This window comes from Seriola aureovittata, chromosome 6, assembly GCF_021018895.1.
Source record: "Seriola aureovittata isolate HTS-2021-v1 ecotype China chromosome 6, ASM2101889v1, whole genome shotgun sequence".
Classification (NCBI taxonomy): domain Eukaryota; kingdom Metazoa; phylum Chordata; class Actinopteri; order Carangiformes; family Carangidae; genus Seriola; species Seriola aureovittata.
Genome location: NC_079369.1, coordinates 13,610,089 through 13,636,314, shown reverse-complemented (window position 1 = coordinate 13,636,314; position 26,226 = coordinate 13,610,089). Strand labels below are relative to the sequence as shown.

Genomic DNA, 26,226 nt, shown 5'->3' with positions numbered 1-26,226 from the left:
GAGTCAGGTTAAAATAATTTATTTTATCTGTGACATTTTTCATCATTTTGTTTTTTTCACTTTATTTGTCTAATCTACAGGGAATGGGAACATCAGTGACAATCAAAGCTGATATTTAGTTAATGATACACTTCGATGGGCACTTAGTCAGCAAAACCTGGCTTTAAAAGGAAGCCTCTGTTGGCAGTCGATCACATCCACCAGCCATGAGGGTGCTTGTACTAGCTCTTGCTGTGGCCCTTGCAGGTATGTCTTAATGCATTTTAAACTCATTTGGTTTTAATTTATCTTCATTTTTTGAAAATGGTGTTGTTAGTAGAATGAGATACTATCACTGTGAAGATGAGCAACAATTTTCACAAACAGTTTTATTAGAGAGAAAATTATGATTCAATGATTCAAAGTAATTCTGATTCAGGAGAAATACTAGCCTTTGCTACTGTTGTTGATATATAATATAACCACTCCTAGAATAGAAAATAGTTTTTTCAGTTTTATCCTTTACAAATTCACTGCTTTTCTCTATATTGTGCATGTACTTTATCAGCACCAAATAACCTTCTATTTCTACTTTGCAGCTGGTAACCTTGTCAACTTTGGTAAGTTTTTTTACTTCATATGTCCAATATGTGATCATTGAACACATATGAATGTGTTTAACAAAACCGAAGCATAAATATTGAAAGACAATATTTTTTTCTGTCTTAATTTTGATGTTTTATTGAAATACATATAGATTGATGAGATATATTGTGATTTCTTGACTATTGAGGTCTGAAGGATAATTCAATATTATTACAGCCCCAGAATTTGCTACTGGAAAGACCTACGTGTACAAATATGAGGCATTTCTCATGGGCGGCCTGCCCGAGGAGGGTCTGGCACGGGCTGGAGTGAAGATCCGGAGCAAAGTTTTGATCCATGCAGCGGCTGCCGACACCTTCATGCTGAAGGTAAAGACCATTTAGTATTGATACACATTCAAAGTGATTAATAACGTGACAGATTTCTCTTATGTTCACATATCATTCAACCTGTCACCTTTTCCTTACAGCTTATTGACCCTGAAATCTTTGAGTACAGTGGTATCTGGCCCAAAGATGTTTTCATCCCAGCCACCAAGCTCACCTCAGCCCTGGCTGCTCAGCTCTTGACACCCATCAAGTTTGAGTACACCAACGGTATTGTTGGTAAAGTGTTTGCACCGGCTGGCATCTCTGTGACTGTGCTGAACATCTACAGGGGAATCCTCAACATCTTCCAGCTGAACATCAAGAAGACTCACAACATCTATGAGCTGCAAGAGGTATAAATTACTCATTTTCATTCAAAGTTTCACCCACAAAATGCCACAACGCTAAAATGCTAAAACTGACAAACTATATTTTGACTTTTGTGAACTAGCCTGGAGCTCAGGGTGTGTGCAAGACCCACTATGTCATCAGTGAGGACACCAAGGCTGACCGCATTCTTCTGACCAAGACCAAGGACCTGAACCACTGTCAGGAGAGAATCATCAAGGACATTGGCTTGGCTTACACTGAGAAATGCAGTGAGTGTGAGGCTGTAAGTACAATTTCTCTAACACTTCCTGTCCTCCAATACAGTGCACTATAGTGCAGGTGTGACAATATTGTGGGTCTGGTTGTTCATGCAGAGAGGAAATACCCTGAAGGGAGCCGCTGCCTTTAACTACATCATGAAGCCAGCAGCCGCCGGCACTATCATCTTGGAAGCAACTGCTTCAGAGATGATTCAGTTCTCTCCTTTCAACATCTTGAATGGCGCTGCCCAAATGGAGGCTAAGTACGTTGTTTAAATTAAAAAGGAGAGAGCAATAATACTATCACAACCACTATCCACTGCACAAAATGTCACACATTCCAGATTAATTGAGTGCTTACATATATTCACAGGCAAATCCTGACCTTTTTGGAGATTGAGAGGGCCCCAGTGGAGCCCATCAGAGCAGAATATCTTCACCGTGGATCTCTGCAGTATGAGTTTGGTAGCGAGCTTCTCCAGACACCCATCCAGCTCGTGAGGATCAGCAACGCCGAGGCTCAGGTACTTCAGACAATGTTCCCTCTTTTAACCAGATGTTTGCTGAATCCATCCTGTACCTACAAACCATAATACGGGAAACAATTTTTTTTGTCAGATTGTTGAGGTTCTGAACCACCTGGTGACCTTCAATGTGGCCAAGGTTCATGAGGATGCCCCTCTGAAGTTTATTGAGCTCATCCAGCTGCTGCGTGTGGCCAGATTTGAGACTATTGAGGCTCTCTGGACTCAGTTCAAAGCTAGACCCGATTACAGGTAACTGCAACTTTCAATCAACAAAAGGCCATGAAATAAAAATGTAATAAATAATATAATAACACAGTATTTTCTATTTTCTCTTAGGCACTGGATCCTGAACGTTGTCCCCGCCATCGGTACTCACATTGCTCTGAGGTTCCTCAAGGAGAAGTTCTTGGCTCATGACCTGACTATTCCTGAAGCTGCTCAAGCTCTGGTGGCATCTGTGCAAATGGTGACAGCCGACCTGGAGGCCATCAAACTTGCTGAGGTAAGTGCATGTTAAAAGTGGTCTTGTGTGTTTTCAATTATGTGAAAACATGGACAAGTAATCAGTTCTTTATTTTCACCTCTCCACAGGGTCTGGCTATGAACCACAGGATCCGAGAAAATGCAGTCCTGCGTGAGATCGCTATGCTGGGCTACGGCACTCTGGTTGCTAAATACTGTGCAGAGAACCCAACTTGCCCAGCTGAGTTTGTGAGGGTATGTATCATTTGTGCATGTGTCTGATATGACTAAATTCAGTTACAGCATTAGTGACATGAATGCTTTTCTGTTCTACCCACAGCCCATTCATGAACTCGCTGTTGAGGCTGTTGCCAGAGATGATATTGAAGAGCTCACTATCGCTCTTAAAGTTCTGGGTAATGCTGGACATCCTGCTAGCCTTAAACCAATCATGAAGCTCCTGCCTGGCTTTGGAAGCGCTGCTGCCAATCTGCCACTCAGAGTTCACATTGATGCTGTTCTGGCCCTGAGGAACATCGCAAAGAAAGAGCCCAAGATGGTGAGACTAGATTTTCTGAATCCTTCTATTACTAAAAGTGAATTCACTTCAGACCTATCCTGTAATGTAGTTTTGTTTATAACACCCTTCTTTGTGAATTAGATCCAAGAAATGGCTGTTCAGCTGTTTATGGATAAGAATCTCCACCCAGAGCTCCGCATGGTTGCTGCTATTGTGCTGTTTGAGACTAAGCTGCCAATGGGTCTGGTGACCACTCTTGCTGATGACCTCTTGAAAGAAAAAAATCTGCAGGTTGCTAGCTTTGTCTACTCTTACATGAAGGCCATGACAAAGAACACCATCCCTGACTTTGCTTCTGTGTAAGGACCTGAATAATATTCACATTTGCATTTAAAAAAAAAAATTTAAACATGTTTACACGTGCAATCTCATATATTCTAATGTTCTACTTTCAGTGCTGCAGCCTGCAATGTTGCTGTGAAGATCCTCAGCCCCAAATTTGACAGACTGAGCTACCGCTTCAGCAGAGCCCTCTATTTTGATGCCTACCACAGTAAGAGGATAACCGATGAATAATTTACCATTACAGATTACAGATTAAGACATGTGGTTTGAGGGTTCTTGACTTCTTCCTTCAGGCCCCTGGATGATGGGTGCTGCTGCCAGTGCCTTCTACATTAACGATGCTGCAACTGTTTTGCCAAGAGCCATTGTGGCCAAAGCTCGCACCTTCCTGGCCGGAGTTTACGCTGATGTCCTTGAGGTGTGATGATCACGTCTTGTATGGCTAGTTTAAATAATGAAAGACTTGTCAATGTCTTAAGAAGACTTCATTTTGTACTATGATATACTGATATATACCAATCAACAATAATATGTCTATAGTATATTACACAAGTTATGTTTTCTCCTTTTGGTTAGTTTGGAGTAAGAACTGAGGGAGTTCAGGAGGCCCTTCTGAAAATCCATGAGGCTCCTGAGAATGCTGACAGGCTCACCAAGATGAAACAAGTCATGAAGGCTGTAAGTACAAGGGATGACTCCAATGCTAAAACTACTTCCTTTTAACAATAATCAAAGTTAATTTTGTTTTGTAAAAGCTACAATGTATAATTTAATTTACTGTTGTCTTCCTAACAGCTTTCTGAGTGGAGGGCTCACCCTTCAGGCAAGCCCCTGGCCTCCATGTATGTGAAATTCTTCGGACAGGAAATTGCCTTTGCCAACATTGACAAGGCTATTGTTGATCAGATTATTGAGGTACAGCATCTCCTACTGTTACATACAGTATGACCACGAAATAATCATTATATTTTGAAGTGAAAAGCTGTTGTCTCATGAGCTATTTTGTGTTTACAGGTGGCCACCGGCCCTGCAGTTTACGCTGAAGGCAGGAAGGCTTTGGATGCTCTGTTGTCTGGTTTCAGACTGCATTATGCTAAACCCATGTTGGTCGCTGAGATTCGTCGCATCCTTCCCACTGCTGTTGGTCTGCCCATGGAGCTGAGTTTCTATACTGCTGCTGTGGCTGCTGCATCTGTTGAATGTAAGTACCACTGGTGTACCTTAACTGAGCTGAAATATTTATTAATAATGATACTAAAAATGAAATATTGATTGGAACTGATACTAAAAATGTGTTGTTTTTCATAGTTCAAGCCACCGTGACACCACCTCTGCCTGAAAATTTCCATGCTGCCCAGCTTCTGAAGTCTGACATTAACATGAGAGCTGCAATTACTCCAAGGTAAACTGGACATATCTTACTTGAATAAACTTCTTCTCATTCATTTACCAAAATCTTTAGTTGTCAAAAACTAAATACAAATATCATCATTCAAGAAGATCATCCTTCAAAGTCTGTATTTTCTGTCCATTTCAGTGTTTCTATGTACACCTATGCAGTTATGGGAGTGAACACTGCTTTCATCCAGGCCGCCCTGGTGTCAAGAGCCAGAGTTCACACAATTGTTCCTGCAAAGATGGAAGCAAGAATTGACATGATTAAGGGCAACTTCAAACTCCAGTTCCTGCCTGTTCAGGGCATCGATAAGATCGCATCTGCACTGTATGTACCTTTCCTTCTCCCAAGGTAAAATGTATCATCCAGTTTTGAGATTTTGCTTTCTTAAAACAATTTTTTCCTTTCTCCAACAGTGTTGAGACTTTTGCTATTGCAACAAATGTGGAAGACCTCACAGCTGCCAAAATTACACCAATGATTCCAGCTGAGGCTGCAGTACAGCTGTCAAGGGAGACCTTCTCTTCAAAGGCTTCTAGGTTGGCATCCACTCTGGCTGGTGGCATGGTGAGTTTGATTGACTGACAGCCTTTTCCAACACTAAATCCTACACTCTTCCAAAATAACATGGTGATCTTTGTTGTGGTTTTTCAGTCATCATCATCTGAAATCATTTCTGTTGACCTGCCAAGAAAACTTGCCAACAGCCTTAAAGTGCCCAAGGACTTCAAAAAGAAAATGTGTGCTGCAATTGAAACCTTTGGAATAAAGGCATGCACAGAGATTGAGTCTCGCAATGCCGCCTTCATCAGAGACTGCCCGCTCTATGCCATAATTGGAAAACATGCTGTCATAGTTGAGGTTGCTCCAGGCAAGTGAAATGGATGACATTAAATTACTGATAAAAGTAATTGTATAAGAAATTCCTAAAAAGAAATGTATCATTTTATTTATTGGATTGCAGCTGCTGGACCAGTAATCGAGAAGATTGAAGTTGAGATTCAAGTTGGAGATAAAGCAGCAGAAAAGATCATCAAAGTGATTAACCTGAGCGAGGAAGAGGAAATGCTCGAGGACAAGAACGTCCTGATGAAACTCAAGAATATCTTGGTTCCTGGTCTGAAGAACAGAACAGCAACTTCCTCCAGCTCCAGCTCCAGCAGCTCTCGCTCCAGCAGCTCTCGTTCAAGCATCTCCTCCTCTGCATCATCCAAGTCTTCCTCCAGCTCCTCCTCTCGCCGCAAGAGCAAAATGGTCGACGTTGACACCCCCATCACCAAGACATCAAAGAGAGTGAGCACCCGCTCCAGCAGCTCCTCCAGCAGCCGATCAAGCCTGCGTTCAAGAAGCTCCTCCAGCAGTGCTTCAAGCAGCCGTTCATCAGTCCGTTCCAGCAGCCGCTCTTCCAGCTCCAGCTCTTCCAGGTCCAGCTCCCTGTCTAAGGTGAGATACAACTTCACTGCTGACATGGAAACACAGTGGAATTAAAGTATGTACAGGAATTAATCTACAAATTTTTCTGTTGCAGCAAGAACTGTATGACATGGCGTTTACCAAGAACCACATCCACCAGGTAATATTGTGTTGTAAAGAGCATGACACAGCCACACCATGTTCTCTGTTTGAGCAGGCTAAATGTATTATTTCTCTGTTTGCAGCATGCCATCTCATCAGCCCGTACCAACAGCAAGAGCAGTGCCTACAGCTTTGAAGCCATTTACACAAAGGTAAGTCATTAAACCACAGCATTTACAGTATTATGTGGGGAAAAAAAATCTAAACTTTCATTAACATCAATCTCTGGTTTGCACACTCAGGCCAAGTACCTTGCTAACGCTGTCACTCCTGCTGTGACTGTTCTCATCCGTGCTGTGAGAGCCGACCACAAGGTTCAGGGATACCAGATCGCAGCTTACTTTGACAAAGCCACTGCCAGACTGCAGCTCATCTTTGCTAACCTGGCTGAGAGTGACCACTGGAGAATCTGTGCTGATGGTGTGATGCTGAGCAACCACAAGCTGATGGTAAAAACTTTGATTTTTGTGACATGAATTGAGATGGAAATATGATGAAAATTTCTGCGCTTGAGATTTAACTCCGATTTAAATTTCTCTTAGGCCAAGATTGCCTGGGGCATTGAATGCAAGCAATACGAGACCGAGATCACAGCTGAAACTGGTCTTGTGGGTCAAGAGCCTGCTCTCCGCCTGAAGGTCACCTGGGACAAACTTCCAAAGAGCATGAAGCACTATGCAAAGCAGTAATGTCACAAACTAATACACATTTTCAAATATTTTTGTCTAAGTAATCAATCAGTTTATTGAAAGTGCAACAGTTTGATCTTAATAGATATTTTAGATATGGCAATGTGTGGTAATTCATTACTTTCTTTTGCATTAATTTATTTTCCTACTCACCTAACAGGTGGACATTTAAATTAACATCTATTTAAAATGAATAAAAATAACCATAACTTTGTATCTGTCTAGGATCTCTGAGTACATTTCCCGTATTGCTCATGAAGCCGGAGTGAGCCTGTCAAAGGTCAAGAATGTTCATAATCAGATCAAACTGACTGTGGCTGTTGCTTCTGAGACAACCCTGAATGTTGTGCTGAAGACACCAAAGGTGTGGTTTTATTGCCCATTATTATTAATACACATAAAATGTCACACCTCACTCAAACTGTATATGTGTGTTCTGTTTTAATTTGATATTGCAGAGGACCATTTATAAACTTGGAGTGGGTCTGCCTGTTTCACTGCCACTTGGAGACACTGCTGCTGAGCTGCAAACATACCAGGACAACTGGGCTGAGAAGATCTCGTACATGGTCACCAAGGCTCATGCAGGTGAAAACATTTAAAGGAGCAGGTTTCATGTTTTTCATACCTGAATATTGAAACAGATCTGCACATAGCTAACTCATTGATTTTTCTTTTTTTTCCCAGCTGAGTGCTCCATGGTCAAAGACACCCTGATCACATTCAACAACAGGAAATACAAGAACGAAATGCCCCACTCTTGCTACCAGGTTCTGGCTCAGGATTGCACCTCAGAACTCAAATTCATAGTTCTGCTGAAAAAGGACCAAACACTGGAACAGCAACAGATCAATGTGAAGATTGCAAACATGTAAGAACAACCAGTATTTATATCTAAATCGTGGGAACTGCCCATAAAAAGATAAAGCACAATTCTAATTCTAATTTTAATAAAAATTTTCAACAGTGATATCAACATGTATCCAAAGGACAACATTGTCATGGTGAAGATCAATGGAGTAGAAATCCCCATCAACAACCTGCCATATCAGCATCCCACTGGTTTTATGTTTTATTAAATCAAATCGAGCTGTCAACATAAATGATTCAGTTTGTTGAAAGTTAAAAATCACATAATTATACTTGTTTGCATTCATTTTAGGCAAAATTCAGATCAGACAGAAAGGCGAGGGCATCGCTCTCCATGCTCCCAGCCATGGTCTTCAGGAGGTCTACTTTGATCTGAACGCACTGAAGGTGAAACAATAGAACTTGTGTGACTTTTCTAGATTTAAACTTTTATTAATGTGTATAATGGTAATGGCGCAGTTAAAACGCAGTCCCACAAACACTGAACTGTTTGAGTTTTTCTTCAGGTTAAAGTTGTGGACTGGATGAGAGGACAGACTTGTGGACTGTGTGGAAAGGCTGATGGGGAAATCAGACAGGAGTACCGCACACCCAATGAACGAGTGTCCAAGAACGCAGTCAGCTACGCTCATTCCTGGGTTCTGCCTGGAAAGAGCTGCCGCGATGCCTCTGGTAATACTTACAGTCAATCGTTTATACTCAGGATGCAAAAATGCAGTATATAAAAGAAATTTACATGATAATTACAAACAACAACAAAATAACAGACTTTAATTAGATAATAGAAAAAAAAAAGAAACAATGAATATCAGGCTTCGGTTTCAACTCAAGACTGCCATAGGTAAAAAATATGTACAGGTGCATCTCAATAAATTAGAATATCGTGGAAAAGTTCATTTATTTCAGTAATTTCATTCAAAAAGTGAAACTCGTATATTATATAGATTCATTACACACAGAGTGAAATATTTCAAGCGTTTATTTTAATTTAATTTTTTGCCAAGCCACTCCTGAACCAGAGACAACGTCAGAAGCGTCAGAAGCAGGACTTGGCACCTGCTGGAAAATAAAGGCTTGAAATATTTCACTAATTTTTCTCCCTTTTCCAGAGTGTTACATGAACCTTGAGTCTGTGAAGCTGGAGAAGCAGGTGATCCTCCATGGTCAGGAGTCCAAATGCTACTCTGTTGAGCCTGTGCTGCGCTGCCTGCCCGGCTGCATACCAGTGAGGACCACCTCTGTCAGCGTTGGCTTCCACTGCCTGCCTGCTGGTGAGTCTGCAAGAAATCACACCTGGTTCACAAAGCTGAGTTACAGCACATCTACTTGGAGCCTAACTGCTTTATTCTCTCCACTGTTGCAGACTCTAACCTGAACCGCTCTGAGGGTCTGAGCAACATCTATCAGAAGAGCTCTGACCTACAGGAAACAACAGAAGCTCATGTGGCATGTCGCTGCACTGCTCAGTGCGCATAATCTCATTACCTTCAGTCATATTATGTTTTATTCTTAATTTGTCTGTTTGTACCGTAAATGTAAATAAACAACACAAGCACGTGAAGCAATTGTTGTCTGAAATTACTTTCAAATGCAGCTGCTATAAATAAAAAAAATTTAAATAAAAAACACTGAAAACTGAGTCCTTTAAAAGATCATTCATCCATCAAACTCATTATCACACATGTTGGAATGAAACATCCCTAATAAATAAATAAATAAATAGGAAATATTTTAAACCAACAGGCATGACCTCATCTCCTGAAAAAAGTAGAAAATGAAAGCTCATCTTTCAGCAACACACTTCCTCCAGTCTTGTTTAATGAAAACACCACTTCAATGTCAAATTTTCTTTTTTGCAATCTTTGGTGACAGAGTCACTTAACTCTAAACTATGAAAACATTGCCTGGATGCAGCTCTGAAAGACAAAATATGATAGCCTACTAGTTTCCCAAACAATTATCATTAAAAGGTTCACAGATCCTCTCTTTTCTATCCAGCTCTTCATATCTTCCAGTGACCTCAGTGCTCAAAAAAGCCTATCTGTACTTTTGGTTCCCACACAACAGATACCTTTCCAGTTTAAGTCTTGTTTTAATTCTATATAAATATCACATGATGTCAGACTTCTGAGCTCACTTTGCCACAGCCTTTGTTCAACAGTTCTTTTCAACCACTCAGTGTTGTTACACTGTTGTGTGAGTCAGATATTAGACAAACCACAGTCATCTAGTTTTGGTTTAACCTGCAAGACCCATGGTGATGCATATACAGCCATATTATTCAGGCTGAACAAATAGTTGTAAACTATCCAACTGATAATAATTATCCAACTATTGGCCTCCCCAAGCAGCCAATAATTCTATTTTTATCTTATCTTCCCAGCTCCCCATAGACAATATTGGGTCATTGCAGTCAATTTAACCTTTAAGATGTAAATTGGGTTGTCAATAGCTTGTAAATGCTGCAAATAGCTCACTATATGTGCAAAATGCAAGAAATGTGTATTACAGACTATCCCCTTTCACATATTCCAAACAAGCCCCGACACCTATGCTAATCGCTGCAAAGCCTGTTTAGTCTGAATTTGACCGGCTTGACTTTGCAGACAGCTAAAACGCCTTTCAAGTGTGATAAAGTAATCAACGTCACACAGCGATACCAAGCAGAAGAATTGCATACAATCTGTACCCGGCTATACCCGGCTGTGTGGACGAGGCAAAACGTTAGCCACATTAGCTGCCATGCTAACAGCACACGCAACAGTGTGAAGATACAGTAAAGCAACATAAAATGGTAAAACTTACAGCTCCCAAGTTTGAAGTTGGATCGCGGACAGTCGGTGCTGATTTATGTTTTATCTTCATAATGTAGCGAATCCCGCATTGTACTGGCTCTCCTTGAGAAAGCAGTCCAACGTGAAATGGTTAGCCCGCTACAACTTCTGAAGTGGCCATCAAAAATAAAATAAAACAAATCCACTGGGTCTTCAGATCCTCGGACGTAGGGGGTAAAAAGACTTCTGTGCTTCGCTCGTACCTTCGACATAGATTGACCGGAGCCGTGATGCGAGGGAATAAACGAGAGCGGCTGCAACACGGACTCAGAGGGCGGAACACACACCTAGCTCGGGGAGTGTCACCCACCTGGGGGGAGGTGTCATCTCCCTTCATGACGACATCAAGGGAAAATCTCCAATTGCCCTGTGTGAGCACACATTTTCTGAAAGGTTGCGCAAGCAAAAGACGGAGGGGATGGACTTTTCTCATGTTTGGGGGTTTTGTAGCAGTGGCGATTGCTCTAAGACTGCAAGGGAAGCTCAGCTTCCCCTAAAATGTCAACAAAATAAGTGGTCAAATATGTGCTGTTGTATATACATTTCATTGACTAAATATGCGCTAGAACACGTTCATCTTTTGTTCAGAATCAGCTCCTTATCACAGGTAACCGACACGACTTCCTTCTCGTTCATCCCCGCAGCGCCACTGTGCTTTACACAGTGTAGACGCCGAGCGTCTCCTGACTTCTATGGGGAAGCATCGAGTGGGTTGTTCCACTGCAGCGAAACTAGACGGTCATTGGATAAATGCTGGGCTTTGTCCCGCCCATCGGACGCTCAGCGTCTCTGGGGGTCTATGGGACAGTGGGCTGGCCCGGACGCTCGGCTTCTGCATGATGATTGGATGATCTGTCTGAGGCTGAGTCCCTTTTTGATTGACAGCGAAATGAGCGAATTAGCGATGTTGAAGTATAAGCATCCACCGGAGCAGTTTTCAAGTTTTTCATTCCGTTGTTCGGAGTTGATCTGGAGACGTTACTGATCCTCAGCGACTTTGTCTTTGTTAAAAACGACTAGCGTTGTGTTTGGCGACTCTCTTCTGTCACTCTGCGAATTTACATATAAATAAACGGACACATTTTATGATGTAGGCCGAAAATGAGCTTCCCCTCCTTATAGGACCAGCAGCCGCCACTGGTTTGTAGACCGGCCGGGGACACATATTATTGATAGAAAACCATGGAAAAGTGCATTTTGCATAATATGTCCCCTTTAAGGAATTTGAGGAGTAGTTAATTTTTCAAACCCCTACGCACATGCATACAACATAACTGGTGTAACTAACTTATCAAAAATCAAACATCTAGTGTAATATTTACAGGTAAATCAGGTTTTCTACATTTACAGAAAATGGAAAACACTGCACAGGAGACCTGCTTATACAGCTTCTCGATGGCAATCTGAAATGAACCATTATAATTCATAATGACACCCAGATATTTAAAGCATTAAACAATCTCTAAATTTTCTCCACTGCATACACTTTTGTTTGTAACTGCTTGGGATTGCTTTCTGCAACACTTCTATTGTAGAATACATAATAATTGTATTACATGTAATTTTATTACTTGTAATAAATCATTAGAATAAGCCAGATATAACTATCTATTGTCATATTAACAGGCTGACAGCCATTCTGTAGTAGATAGTCCTCTAGGTCATCATTACTGTTTTGTCAATATATCTGTCATATGACAGAGAAAATATTTCAGGAGTGGTTGTGGTTTAAAATTAGAGAATGACTACAGTAGCTACTACAAAGTAATAAAGTACTACATTATACTCCTGTTCAACAGAACACTGAAGTCAGACTATTAGCTAGTTATTAAAAGCTATGTCTGATTGTTAAATATGAATATACAGCCAGCAGCCAGTTAGATCTGCCTAAATCTAAGTGTTGAAATGACACATTTCAGTTTTTGTAGGGATTACAAAGAGGTTTAGTGAACTTTTGCTACACTGATGGTCTATATTTCATTTGGGTGAAGCGGTTTCTAGTCTATGCGCTAAGCTAATTAGCTAACCAGCTGCTAGATGTATAGCTTCATAGTCACAGGCATGAGGGTAGTATTGATTTTATCATCTCACTCTCAGCAAGAAAAGAGAGAGTCAATTAGCCTAATGTAGCATGAAGACTGGAAGCAGAGGGAAGCCTACCAGCACCTGTAAAGCTCAGTAAATTACATATAAAGACATCAATATATGGTTTTATGGTAAGTTATGTGGCGTAAAGGTTTCTTAACAAATGAGAATTTACACATATGAAGACCTTACTCACAATCTATCTATCTATCTATCTATCTATCTATCTATCTATCTATCTATCTATCTATCTATATCTATCTATCTATCACTTTGAAATAAATTTGTATTTAAAATGACAATAAATGAGGTGGTCTTTATAATCGGACAGCAGTTGGAGTCATAGTCAAAGTACTTATCCTGTATATCTGAGGATGTCCTAAAAGCAAAGTTGCAGATCCATAATGTGGCAAAAACAGAAGAAAAAGTCTGTCTTTGCAGCCTCATCAGAATTACTATCTGAGAAAATGCATTAATTGGTTTAAGGGAATTTGAATCATTTCAAATGTATTTGTGAGTTAGTCCATGGGTCAGACCAGATGTCGGTACCACTCAAGGTGGCAAAGGTTATTTATAATTTTTTGAAGACATCTATGTATGTAGATAATATCTTGGTATGATAACCCCTAACCTTAGAGTAATCAGCTGATGAAGTTAACCTCCCCCTATAAAAAATTGCATTTTAGACGCTGGTGCATATCTTGGTTTAGGGTAATGTTCAAGATATCTTTCAATGTTTAAAAATATTTTTAAAGGGAACACTCTAAGCTTTCATTCAAGCCCTGTTGTGAATCTTTATGACAAGTACAGTGGTCACTCAAACTCACACACATTTTCCCACAATTTTCGCCTAAATCATACACTTTCTTTGAGTCCTGTGACATCAAGGAACATCAGATGACAGTCAGATGATGAAAGAGATGATCAGTTTGATGAGTAACACAGTGTAATGATTCTGATGGTACTTATGTAATAGTAATATTAGTAGTAGTAGTATACCTTGTGTGGTGATTCAGGACCTGGTTACCCTTGTTAATGCCGTCTAAGTGCACACAGAGCTGGATACCAGTAACATTAACGATAATATATCCCACATTGACCAAGTTTATGCAAATGTCAATGTTGTTCATAGTTGTTCATAATTGTTAACTCACTGTGGTATAACTTATTATGCTGGATTTTCATTGTCTATTGGAAGAAATGCATAAAGACAAAGACAAGTCTGTGACCTAACTGACTTTGGTCTGGTTAATTTTTGAGTAAAACTGCCCTTCTAATATAAGGTTGAAAACTACCCCTCAGAATGGAATAATATGAGTATATTATACATTTCCTGTATCCTTGGAGTATCCTTGGAGAAATATGTGTTTTGTGTCTCTGATGTTCCCACATGTCACAGGACTAAAAGAAAGTATATGATTTAGGCGAAAATTGTGAAAAAATGTGTGTGATTAAAAGTTTGAAGAGCTCCAGTGAACTCTGCATCTGTCATAAAGATTCACAACAGGGCTTGAATGAAAGCTTAGAGTGTCCCCTTTAAAATGACACCAAACACAATATTATTTAATATTGACAAATATCCTGGACATGAGCTAAGATATGCACCAGCGTCTAAAATGCACTTTTTCTAAGGGGGAAGTTAACTTCAACAGCTGATAACTCTAATACAGCTGTGTCTCAGGAAGGGTTATCATACTAAAATATCATCTACAGACATGGATCCTTTCAAAAATTATAAGTAACCTTTGCCACCTTGAGTCGTACCGACAAGTGAAATTTTGGCCTCTGGCCCATGGACTAAGTATGCAGCACTAAATTATAATATCAGCGCTCTTCAGTGTTGTTGTTGAGGTCCTGTTTTGTAGAGGGTTAATGTGTCAAAATCTAGTTGAAATACTTTTATTATTTCACTAGAATTTGTAATAACATGGTGCACATTCCTAAATAAATTTAGAACAACATGGACCGCATACTCCGGGACAAATGTACTGATACAAACCATAATGAAGCTGCATTGTGTGTCCTGTTCAGTATGTGCCAGGTACTTGAGGTCAACAGAGTATAAAGCACAGAGAATGAGAGGGACAGTGTGTCAGTGAAAATGACAACCAGTTATAGGGTAAGGTGATTTATTTAATTTATAAACTGTGTATGCAGCTTAATTACTTCTTAGAATCAAGTTATTATCAACACTTTTTGATAATTTGCATCATATGTTGCAGTTGTGGGTTTTAACCAGCATTATTCAATACAAGTGTTAGAGCCATTCATACAAAAGTATATCTAGTATATTTTCAAATTGATATTCTATATATTATTTTATTAATAAATAATAAAAGACAGAACATTGACGGGTTTTACTGAAGCAATTGTTGACTACATTATATGCTTGGAATCTATAACTTAAGTGATAATTTTCAAGAAATGGAAAGAGCCACACCAACAACCAGAAAATTAACACTTTCTGTAAATCCATGATAACAATGGTCACTTCATTTCACAATGAAATAGAACTTATTATTTCACTGTGAAATGTCATGACATCAGTGGCCACCCTGACCCCGACAAATAAAGTGAGCAAACAGCGATAGTCATGCTGCCCTCTTGTGTGAACTTTGAGACTGTATGTCAACAATATAATGGAGAGATGCCACAAACATTCAAGGCAGTCACAAAATTTTTAATTAATACAGAAATAAAGTGTGAATGTAAATTCTGTTCAGTTAAATTAATTAATTCAAAGACTTTGGATCTTATAACCCTTAGGTCAAAGAAAACCCAAATCTTCCTTGAAGTTTGGGGGAAAAGGTAGATTTTTCCAACAATTTTCAACAATATAAGAGAACATAAAGCAACGGCCATCAAAAAGTTTTAATACTTTAAACCAAAGTATGGATTGTTGTGGGATAACAGGGTTTTGTTTTAATATATGCATGTAATATTAATTCACAGTAAACACTTTAAAACATGATACCTGAATTTGACTTGGCATATTTGAGGAGAACAAGGTCAGGTGAACCTAACTTTTCATCCACTGGTACACACCCTGTCACCCTACCCAACCCAATACAGTGTATGAAACATCAAACATGGCAGGGTTCATATAACACTTTCCTTGTTGGACTTTAATCAGCACAACATTTCCCTTTAAATAGGTTTTCAATCACTCGGGCATTTACAGCTCCATTCAGCCATGAGAGCAGTTGTCCTGGCCCTGACTCTGGCCCTTGTGGGTGAGTAGGATTTCTGTTTTCTGAATCTTTTCTACTTTTTAAAATGCAGTTTTGATCACAATTTTAGAAATGATTGACGTTTTTTTTCATTGGATGTTTTGAACTTATGCACTCTATGTGGTCATTTTTAAAGAAGAAATGTTGGATATTGTTTATAACCTTGTGCCTTGACATTCAGGGATTTTTGGTATTACTTGTCTTTTGTCTTTGTTTGTATTTTATTTTAGTTAATGGTGCAGTTGCCCCTCAGTTTTACTGTACCAATTTAAACTGCAAGCAAAGTGAAATCAAATTGATGTTTGTTCTGGTTAAATCTTGATCGAATATGTTGACATTCCCTAAAATTAGTAAAAAGAAGTATGATTTTCTTAAAATTATTTACATCTAATGGAAATGACTTTTGTTCATTCTAAATAGGCACCTGTAGCAAACAACATTCTGTATATGTTTCAATGCAAACTAACTGGGTGCTGTTTCAAGCGTTTTTCAAAGCCATTTTATAATCTGAGAATTTGCTATATTATAATATACAGGCTAATGTAATGTAATATAGCAGGTTTAAAAAAAGGTAAAATGTTAAAAACTAGATTTAGTGGTTTTACTTTAGTATTACTTTATTATTTACTGCTATTAATTATTCATGTTATTAATTATAACTTCATTATTCATTTCTTTTTTCATTTTAGCGGGTCAACCACATAGCTTGGGTAAGTTCAGTACTTTTTTATAATCTTAACAAACAGTTCTCATTTTTCCAAAGAATATATGGACACTGAAATGTAACCAGAAACACAATGGTGCAACACAGCTTAAATTAAATGAAAGTGAATGATCCAAGTAAAATAAATGTTTTTTACAAATTTGTGGTTCATATGATGTCATAAATGACTCTTATAGTTTTGGATATAATGTAGAATACCTCTCACTGAATGAAATTATGCTTTCAGCTCCTGATTTTGCTGCTGGTAAGACCTATGTGTACAAATATGAGGCATTTCTCCTGGGTGGTTTGCCAGAGGAAGGTTTGGCAAAAGCCGGAGTCAAAGTCAGCAGCAAAGTTCTCATCAGTGCCGCATCTCAAAATATCTACATGCTGAAGGTAAAGATCAAAATCATGTGAGAGCAACAGTTTTTTTACTTCTAAAATGCAAATTGCCCTGTAATAAATCGTATTTTTACACTGTAGCTTGTGGAACCTGAGCTCTTTGAGTACAGTGGCGTCTGGCCTAGGGATCCTTTAATCCCAGCAACCAAGCTGACCTCAGCACTGGCAGCTCAGCTCGTGGCTCCCATCAAGTTTGAGTATGCCAACGGTGTTGTGGGAAAAATGTTCGCCCCAGAGGGAACCTCCACACTGGTGCTGAACATCTACAGAGGTATCCTGAATGTCCTTCAGCTGAACATCAAGAAGACACAGAATGTCTACGAGTTGCAGGAGGTTTGTTAAAGATCCTACTGGTTATAAATCCATTACAGGAAGTTGAATCTCTCTAATCAACATATGCTCTTCTCATTAGGCCGGAACTCAGGGTGTGTGCAAGACCCTCTATGCCATCACTGAGGACGAAAAGGCTGAACGCATCCTTTTGACAAAGACCAGGGACCTGAACCATTGTCAGGAGAAGGTCATGCTGGACTTGGGGATGGCATACACTGAGAAATGTGCAAAGTGCCAGCAGGTAGGTTCACACTCATTTTGTATAATGCGTACATTCATGAAAGTAGAAAATGTTCAATCAAGCAACTGTGTGCTTCATCTTACCAGGACTCAAAGAACCTTAGAGGAGCTACAGCATACAATTACATCTTGAAGCCAGTCGGTAGTGGCATCCTGATCCTGGAGGCAGCCGTCACTGAGTTGATCCAGTTCTCACCTTTCACTGAGATGAACGGAGCTGCTCAGATGGAGACCAAGTATGTTAAAACATACTGAGGAATGTTGTAATGGTAGTGTTTGGATTTGACCGAGCTGCAGATGAATTGTTTTTCATATTACTTTCAAGACAATCCTTGGTGTTCCTTGAGGTTCAAAGGGCCCCTATTGTACCCATCGAGGCTCAGTATCTTCACCGTGGATCTCTCAAGTATGAGTTCTCCACTGAACTTCTTCAGACACCCATTCAGCTCATCAAGATCACCAATGCACAGGCCCAGGTGCATTATCTCTTTAAAAGATCAGTAAAGTTATGAATAAAAATTTGTGAATATCTGTCACATTTATTGACTTCAACTTCATTCCTGTGTTCTCAGATTATGGAGATTCTTAATCATCTGGTCACCCACAACATGGTGAGAGTCCATGAGGATGCTCCTCTGAAGTTTTTGGAGCTCATTCAGGTCCTCCGTGCAGCCCACTATGAAGACCTTGAAATGCTCTGGAGCCAATACAGAAACAAACCTGCCTACAGGTGATGTTTTAGGGTTTGAACATTTGAAAAAGATATTTGAAAAATATGTTTACAGGTTCGCTCACTTCATTTTCCTCTTTCAGACAGTGGATTTTGGATGCCATCCCTGTTATTGGAACACCTGCTGCTCTGAGATTCATCAAGGAGAAATTCCTAGCTAATGAGCTGACTGTTGCTGAAACAGCTCAGGCTTTGATTGCATCTGTTCACATGGCAACAGCAAACACTGAGAACATCAAGCTGATCGAGGTGGGTAAATCAAATAGTAAGTTATTTTGTTGGTAATACGAATGGAGGTATGAAACATTTCTGATTGTTGCTCTTTTTTAGACCCTGGCATTCAACAGTAAAGTACTTGAGAACCCAGTTCTGCGGGAGATTGTCCTCCTTGGTTACGGTACCATGATTTCCAAGTACTGTGCTGAGAAAGCTGTGTGCCCTGTTGAACTCATCAAGGTGATGTAACCTTGTTCTTTTCATATTACTTCAAAGTCCTCTGCCCATTTCTGGATGAGAAAAGGGAATCTTAATTTCTCATTTTCTCCCACAGCCCATCCAGGAGCTCCTTGCAGAGGCTGTCGCTAAGGATGACACCCCGGAAATCATCCTTTTGCTGAAGGTTTTGGGTAACGCTGGTCATCCTTCTAGCCTTAAGCCGATAACAAAGATCCTGCCCATACATGGAACTGCAGCTGCAACTCTGCAGATGAGAGTCCATGCTGATGCCATCATGGCCTTGAGGAACATTGCAAAGAAGGAGCCCAGAATGGTGAATTCTCAACACCAAAGAGTATTTCAAACAAATTTTCTGAAAAAACTCCATATTGAGTTAGCTTTCTCTTGAAAATTAGATCCAGGAATTGGCTCTACAGCTCTACATGGACAAGGCTCTTCACCCAGAGCTTCGTATGCTTGCATGCATTGTGCTGTTTGAAACAAGGCCTCCAATGGGTTTGGTGACAACTCTTGCCAACATTGTGAAAACAGAGGAGAATCTGCAAGTGGCAAGCTTCACTTACTCTCATATGAAGTCCCTGACCAGAAGCACAGCTGCTATCCATGCCTCAGTGTAAGAGCACTCTCTGATCCCGATTCATCATCAAGTCTTATCTGCATGAACTGATCTATATTTACCCAAGCTGTTTTATACTCTCCATACAGTGCCGCAGCTTGCAACGTCGCTGTCAAAATCTTAAGCCCAAGGCTGGACAGACTGAGCTTCCGTTTCAGTAAAGCCATCCACATGGACATCTATAACAGTAAGAAACAACGTGTCACATCTGGTTTAAGTTACATCAAGTTTCTTTTTGTCAATAGTATCATCTACCGTCATCTCATCAAACCCAAACGACTGCGAGTTCTACCAGTGCTTGCACCACAATTGGATACATTTTTTATTCGGATGTCTGTATTTATCTAAAAAATAGAAATAGAAAAGGTTTTGTTAGTGTTTAACTGCTAACTAATTTTAACTCACTCTTTTTTTTTATTTGGCTTTTTATTTTGTTGTTATAAGTAACTTTTATGCACTTTTATCTGCCTGTCATGGCCTGACATGGCTACACACAACTACAACATTCAATGCTTAATAATTTACAAAAGAAGGTTGAATTTATATCAATACAAATCCTCCTGGCTTACACACAAGAAGATAGTCAAAATATCGGTTTTTCATACTTATACCATAACTATATGTATTACAATTCACCTTTTTTTCTTGTGTGCATTAGTCTCAAATTGTTTTTACTGTTCATATTTATTCTGTGTTATTATCAGCTTGTCAGTTGCTATCTGTAAAGCATGTTGAATTGACGGTAACAGACTATTTGACACTCTTTGTCAGGTCCTTTGATGCTTGGTGCTGCTGCCAGTGCTTTCTACATCAATGATGCTGCGACCATTCTGCCCAGATCTATTGTGGCTAAGACTAGTGCCTACCTTGCAGGAGCTGCTGCTGATGTTCTGGAGGTAAAGGGAAAAGAAAACATGTCTCTTAAGACATTCAATTACTAATTAGAAAGTAATTGTTCAATCATGCTGACTTTTTCCTAGGTTGGAGTAAGAACTGAGGGACTCCAAGAGGCTATTCTGAAAAACCCTGCCATTATTGACAGTACTGACAGGATCACCAAGATGAAGCGTGTCATTAAGGCTGTAAGCAATAAAACCCCATCAAGTAACAAATACAAGAGTAGAAAATCATACAATTCACCTCATGGTTTCCTCTGTCCACAGCTCTCTCAGTGGAAGTCTCTGCCCAACAGGAAGCCTCTGGCTTCTGTCTATGTCAAGTTCTTTGGACAAGAAATTGCCTTTGCCAACATTGACAAAGCCTTCATTGATCAGGCCATTGCGGTATGATTCAAATGACAATGTCTCAAAACTTCAAGGACAATTTCATACAACATTGCGTCACAATTTTGCACTACACAAATTCTCTACTCACAAAATTATTCTCCTACAGCTCGCCACTGCACCATCTGTTCAGGCATTTGGTAGGAACACTATCAAGGCTCTGCTGTCTGGTGCCTCCTACCACTTCGCTAAGCCTCTGCTGGCTACTGAGGTGCGGCGCATCCTGCCTACTGCTGCTGGTCTTCCAATGGAGCTCAGTCTCTACACTGCTGCTGTGGCTGCCGCAGCTGTTCACAGTAAATAGAAGCTACAAAACATCAGTTTAGATCGTTACAGGTCCGACCTATCCCAGTTAAATAGTCCACCTTAAGCCAATCAAAAAAGGTGTCAATTCTCTTTTGAAAGTACTTTTGAAACCAGCCATTTGTAATAGCCCAATACTGTTAACAATTGAAAATACCTTAATGATATCTTACAAAACCCCATTATATAATGTAAACCAAATAAATTGTTTACAATCCTTAAAAAGAAAAAGAAAAATTATCTTTCGAAAAGAAAAATGAAAACAGTGCGTTAGTCTTTCATAAAAATAGCACTAAAGCACCGGTGAGATGTTGTATATAATATCACCTACTTAAGAATTTTAAAAGTATTATTCTAAGAGGTGATATATTGATTTATTTGTTTTCTTAGTCAAGGCCACCACAACCCCAACTCTGCCTGAAAACTTCCATATTGCTCACCTTCTGAAGACAGACATGCAGCTTGAGACTGAGATCAAACCAAGGTAAGTACAACATCTAAAACTACAATAAAAAAATGAGCAGAAAAAATATAACATCATGAAATGTTATATACAAATGTCTACTCCTTCTAGCATTGCTGTCAACACATTTGCTGTGATGGGGGTCAACACTGCCATACTCCAGGCTGCTCTGCTATCAAGAGCCAAGCTCAACTCAATTTTGCCCGCCAAAATTGCTGCAAGACTTGACATCAACGAGGGCTACTTTAAGATTGAAGCTCTGCCTGTTTCCGTACCTGAACACATTGCAGCTGTGCAGTAAGCCTAATGTTTTTAACTCATCGTGTACCCTCAAAAATATTAAACTTCTGTCACCCTGAAAATGTATTTATCTTTAGAGCCCACATGATTAAGTTATTGTTACTTCAACAGCATTGAGACTTTTGCTGTGGCAAGGAATATTGAGGATCTGGCTGCTGAAAAAATCACTCCCCTTATCCCTGCCAAAGTCTTGCAGTCCATCTCAAGGGAGATTCTCTCATCTAAGATTACTTCTTCTGCTTCAGCTAGTTGGGTGAGTTTTGAACAGACCTTTTGATATGGCTAAAATAGTGTTTCCATTTACAGTATAATTAATATGTCTCTTTTCATAGTCAAGATCCTCAGAGATAATTTCCAAGGATATGGCAGCTACCAAGCCCACTATAAAATTCAGAGCAGCTCAATTTGAGAAGAAATACTGTGTTAAGACTGTTGCCATTGGAATGAAGGGCTGTATCAAGGTTGCAACTGAAAACGCTGCTTTCCTCAAAGACATTGCCCTGTACAAACTGGCTGGAAAGCACTCTATTGCTCTTTCTTTCAAACCAAGTAAGTACTGACAGCCCAACACTTTTTTGTTGAAGCAGCATACATGAAGCAAGCATTAATGGCATTATTTAATAATACTTTCAGTTGAAGGTGAGGCCATTGAGAGACTGGAGATGGAAATTCAAGTTGGACCAAAGGCTGCAGAGAAGCTCATTAAGCACATCAACCTGAGTGAAGAGGAAATTGTTGAGGGAAGACCAGTCTTAATGAAGCTCAAGAGAATCCTGGCTCCTGGTCTGAAGAATGGCACCTTATCTTCCTCCTCCAGCTCAAGCAGCTCTCGCTCAAGTCTTCGTTCCAAGTCTTCTTCTGGTTCTTCCAGCTCCTCATCTCGTGCCAGCAGAAAGACCACTGATGCAGCTGCTCCAGCCAGTAGACTTCGCAGCAGCAGCAGCAGCAGAAGCAGCAGCAGCAGCAGCAAGAAAATCAGCAGCAGAAGCAGCAGCAGCAGCAGCAGCAGCAGCAGCAGACTCAGCTCTTCTAGATCTATGAGCAAATCTTCCAGGTCCAGCTCTGCATCAAGCCTTAAATCACTCTTCAGTGCTAGCTCAAGTTCCTCTAGCTCCAGTGCTCATCTCTCAAGGGTAAACGCTGCAATTGTTTTATGAGTATGCATGAAAGAGTATTAATCCAAACATATATTACACTAAGCGTGGAAGCTGAAAAAAGAAATCTTCATTTTCTTAACAGCGAGTGACTTATCACCACAAGTTCCAGAAGATCCACAAGAAACAGGTATGTTTAAGATGGTGCTTCAAACAAAAGACAATGTAGTTTGAACACATTGCAGTTTTTTCATGATGGCCTTTAACTTTATATATTGTAGGCTGTCACCTCTCAAGTCACATCAGCAGCAATTTCCAGGAGCAGAAGCAGTGCTTCAAGCTTTGAGGCCATCTACACAAAGGTGAATCTTTGACATTTTGGTCAAAAACATCCTTCAGATCTTTTCATTGATGGATTTGTTGGTGTACTTCAGTGAATTAACTTTGATTTATCCCACAGAACAAGTTCCTTGGCAATGAAGCTGCTCCTACCTTTGCCATCATCTTCCGTGCTGTCAGAGCTGACAACAAGATGCAGGGATACCAGCTGTCTGCCTACTTGGACAGACCTACTGCCAGAATTCAGATCATTCTAGCTGCCTTGGCTGCTGATAACAACTGGAAGTTCTGTGCTGATGGAGTTCTGCTAAGCAAGCACAAAGTCACAGTAAGACTTTGTCTTGCTTAATTTATAGATCTTATGACATAACATGTAAAAGACTACCCTTAAAACCAGTTGCCTTATCGCCACCTTTACTGTTTCTTGATAGGCCAAAATCGGCTGGGGAGCAGAATGCAAGCAGTACGACACCATGATCACAGCCGAGACTGGTCTTGTTGGTCCAAGCCCTGCAGCTCGCTTCAGAGTGGCCTGGAATGAACTACCTTCTGCCCTGAAACGCTACGCAAAGAAGTGCGGAACTTCATACAAACTGTCTTTAGCCTACTTAAATGCAATATGGACTATGTCAAATTATATTTGTAAATTTCTTTTCAAGGGTGTATGACTACATTCCTGCTTCCATGCTGGCTGGCTTGATTAAAGAAAAGGATGAAAACAGCGCCAAGCAGCTTTCATTTACTGTGGTTGCCACATCTGATAAGACACTTGACCTCATTTGGAAAACACCAGAGGTATTAATAATCAAGTCGTTCTAACAAAATGTGAGTGCCTATTTATTTTAATATATTTAACTTATTTCTAATAATTATGAATTTTTCCATCTACAGCGTACTGTCTATAAGCTGGCTTTGCATCTTCCCATCACTCTGCCACTTGAGGAAGTCACAGGTCTCACACCCTTCGATGACTTGGCTGATAAAGTCCACTACTTGTTTGCCAAGGCTGGCGCAGGTAATGGCTGACCTTATTATTCAACATGAATTGTATTGGCAGTTACTTTTGACTATGTGCAAAAGATTTAACTTTTCCTTTTTTTCACAGCTGAATGCACCTTCACCAGAGACACACTGACCACATTCAACAAGAGGAGATACAAGAACGAGATGCCTCTGTCTTGCTACCAAGTTCTGGCACAGGATTGCACCAATGAGCTGAAATTCATGGTTCTGCTGAAGAAGGATCACATTGAACAGAACCATATCAATGTCAAGATTGCTGACATGTGAGTGCTGATTAAAAACAATTAAGTGACTTTCATCCACAAGTTGACAAAACTAAATTAAACATTTTCATTTCTGCACTTGTAGTGATATTGACATGTACCCGAAGAACACTGACGTGATTGTGAAGGTCAATGGAATGGAAATACCCATCAACAACCTGCCATACCAGCATCCAACAGGTTTCTGTAAATATTAATTTGCCAATCAAAATCTCAGCAATATGTAATTTAATATTGCAAAACAAATCATGCTACAAATCATCGATAAAACATGGTTCTGTTGGAGCTGAAAATTTCGTCAAATCCCTTGTATGTACTGAATTTAAATTGCTTCAAGTAAATGATTATGAAATGTTTTTTGTCTTACAGCTAAAATCCAGATAAGACCAAAGGGTGAAGGCATCTCTGTGTTCGCTCCCAGCCATGGTCTTCATGAAGTCTACTTTGACAAGAACTCATGGAAGGTAAATCTAACATTAATTGTGGGCAATTTACGAACAGATACAATTTTAAATAACATTAAACTTAAATATAAAGGGTTTTTGCATAAATTATGAGAAATTTCAAGCTTAAAACTGTGGCGTCACAGAAAAAAGATTAAGACTACTTTGTCTGCAATGTCTGATCTTGGCATGCAGGTTAAAGTTGCAGACTGGATGAAGGGACAGACCTGTGGACTGTGTGGAAAGGCTGATGGGGAAGTCAGACAGGAGTACCGCACACCCAGTGGACGTTTGACCAAGAACGCAGTCAGCTATGCTCATTCCTGGGTTCTGCCCGCTGAGAGCTGCAGAGACACCACTGGTGAGATACAAACTTAATTTTGGAATCATTTTTACAGCAACATTCATTTTCACATACATGCTCACTCTTCCACACATTTCTCTTAAAGAGTGCCGTATGAAGATTGAATCTATTCAGCTGGAGAGGCAGGTAAACGTCCACGGCCAGGAATCCAAATGCTACTCTGTTGAGCCTGTGCTGCGCTGCCTGCCTGGCTGTTTCCCTGTAAAAACCACAGCTGTTACTGTTGGCTTCCACTGCATACCAACTGGTGAGTTTGCTAGAAATCACAGAACATGAAGATGTGGTGAAAAATACTCAGTTCCTAATTGCTGTGATCCCTTCACTTGTGCAGATTCTACCAGTAATCTTCACAGCATGTACGACAACAGCGTGGACCTGAAGGAAACAGCAGAGGCTCACCTGGCCTGCAGCTGCACTGCTCAGTGCGCTTAGACTGCATCTGTTATATTATTACAAGTATTGTTGATCTGTAAAACTAAAAAGCTGCACCCACTCTAAAATAAAAAAAATGCTCTCTGTACCATACTGTTCACAGCATTTATTGTGATTTTCTCCTTGTCCCACCACCCAACTGAATTAAAAGAGGCCATATCAGTGAGATCAATATAAGTAATATCAGTTTATGGCACAACATGTGAAGCTGGACACAGCTGTATCAATTATCATTTATGAAGCCCATATGCAATAGCAAAGAATAAAAAATAAGCTTTCATTTCATTTTAAATATTCCCAAACATTTGACTGTTGACAAAAAGAAAATGATATCGCTGACATCAACTGTCTATGGCCAGT

At 39.9% G+C, this 26,226-nt stretch overlaps 2 protein-coding genes across 2 annotated transcripts; both read left to right on the top strand.

Annotated features, from left to right (window-relative positions):
- Nucleotides 1-206: 206 nt before the first annotated feature.
- Nucleotides 207-9,488, top strand: LOC130170826 (vitellogenin-2-like). The gene is given in 33 exon segments (XM_056378484.1): nucleotides 207-246; nucleotides 781-953; nucleotides 1,055-1,306; nucleotides 1,405-1,566; nucleotides 1,658-1,806; nucleotides 1,917-2,067; nucleotides 2,162-2,319; nucleotides 2,407-2,572; nucleotides 2,662-2,787; nucleotides 2,873-3,091; nucleotides 3,194-3,411; nucleotides 3,508-3,605; nucleotides 3,691-3,815; nucleotides 3,974-4,075; nucleotides 4,193-4,312; nucleotides 4,412-4,598; nucleotides 4,706-4,799; nucleotides 4,935-5,120; nucleotides 5,210-5,332; nucleotides 5,486-5,664; nucleotides 5,758-6,236; nucleotides 6,322-6,366; nucleotides 6,452-6,520; nucleotides 6,611-6,817; nucleotides 6,911-7,053; nucleotides 7,283-7,421; nucleotides 7,516-7,645; nucleotides 7,745-7,928; nucleotides 8,025-8,119; nucleotides 8,220-8,314; nucleotides 8,434-8,599; nucleotides 9,037-9,198; nucleotides 9,291-9,488. Coding segments are annotated over 33 exon segments (5,055 nt in total). The 3' UTR covers nucleotides 9,404-9,488.
- A 6,551-nt stretch (nucleotides 9,489-16,039) lies between these two features.
- On the top strand, nucleotides 16,040-25,954 carry LOC130171130 (vitellogenin-1-like). Its single transcript, XM_056378981.1, has 34 exons — nucleotides 16,040-16,079; nucleotides 16,766-16,786; nucleotides 17,027-17,178; nucleotides 17,266-17,517; nucleotides 17,597-17,758; nucleotides 17,845-17,993; nucleotides 18,083-18,233; nucleotides 18,330-18,487; nucleotides 18,571-18,736; nucleotides 18,818-18,943; nucleotides 19,038-19,256; nucleotides 19,339-19,556; nucleotides 19,649-19,746; nucleotides 20,331-20,455; nucleotides 20,540-20,641; nucleotides 20,723-20,842; nucleotides 20,952-21,138; nucleotides 21,536-21,629; nucleotides 21,720-21,905; nucleotides 22,020-22,161; nucleotides 22,241-22,457; nucleotides 22,542-23,041; nucleotides 23,148-23,192; nucleotides 23,284-23,364; nucleotides 23,463-23,669; nucleotides 23,773-23,915; nucleotides 24,001-24,136; nucleotides 24,233-24,356; nucleotides 24,447-24,627; nucleotides 24,713-24,807; nucleotides 24,997-25,091; nucleotides 25,266-25,431; nucleotides 25,520-25,681; nucleotides 25,766-25,954. Exons 1-34 carry the CDS (start codon nucleotides 16,040-16,042, stop codon nucleotides 25,864-25,866), a joined length of 5,121 nt encoding a protein of 1,706 aa, XP_056234956.1. The 3' UTR covers nucleotides 25,867-25,954.
- The last annotated feature ends 272 nt before the right edge of the window (nucleotides 25,955-26,226 follow it).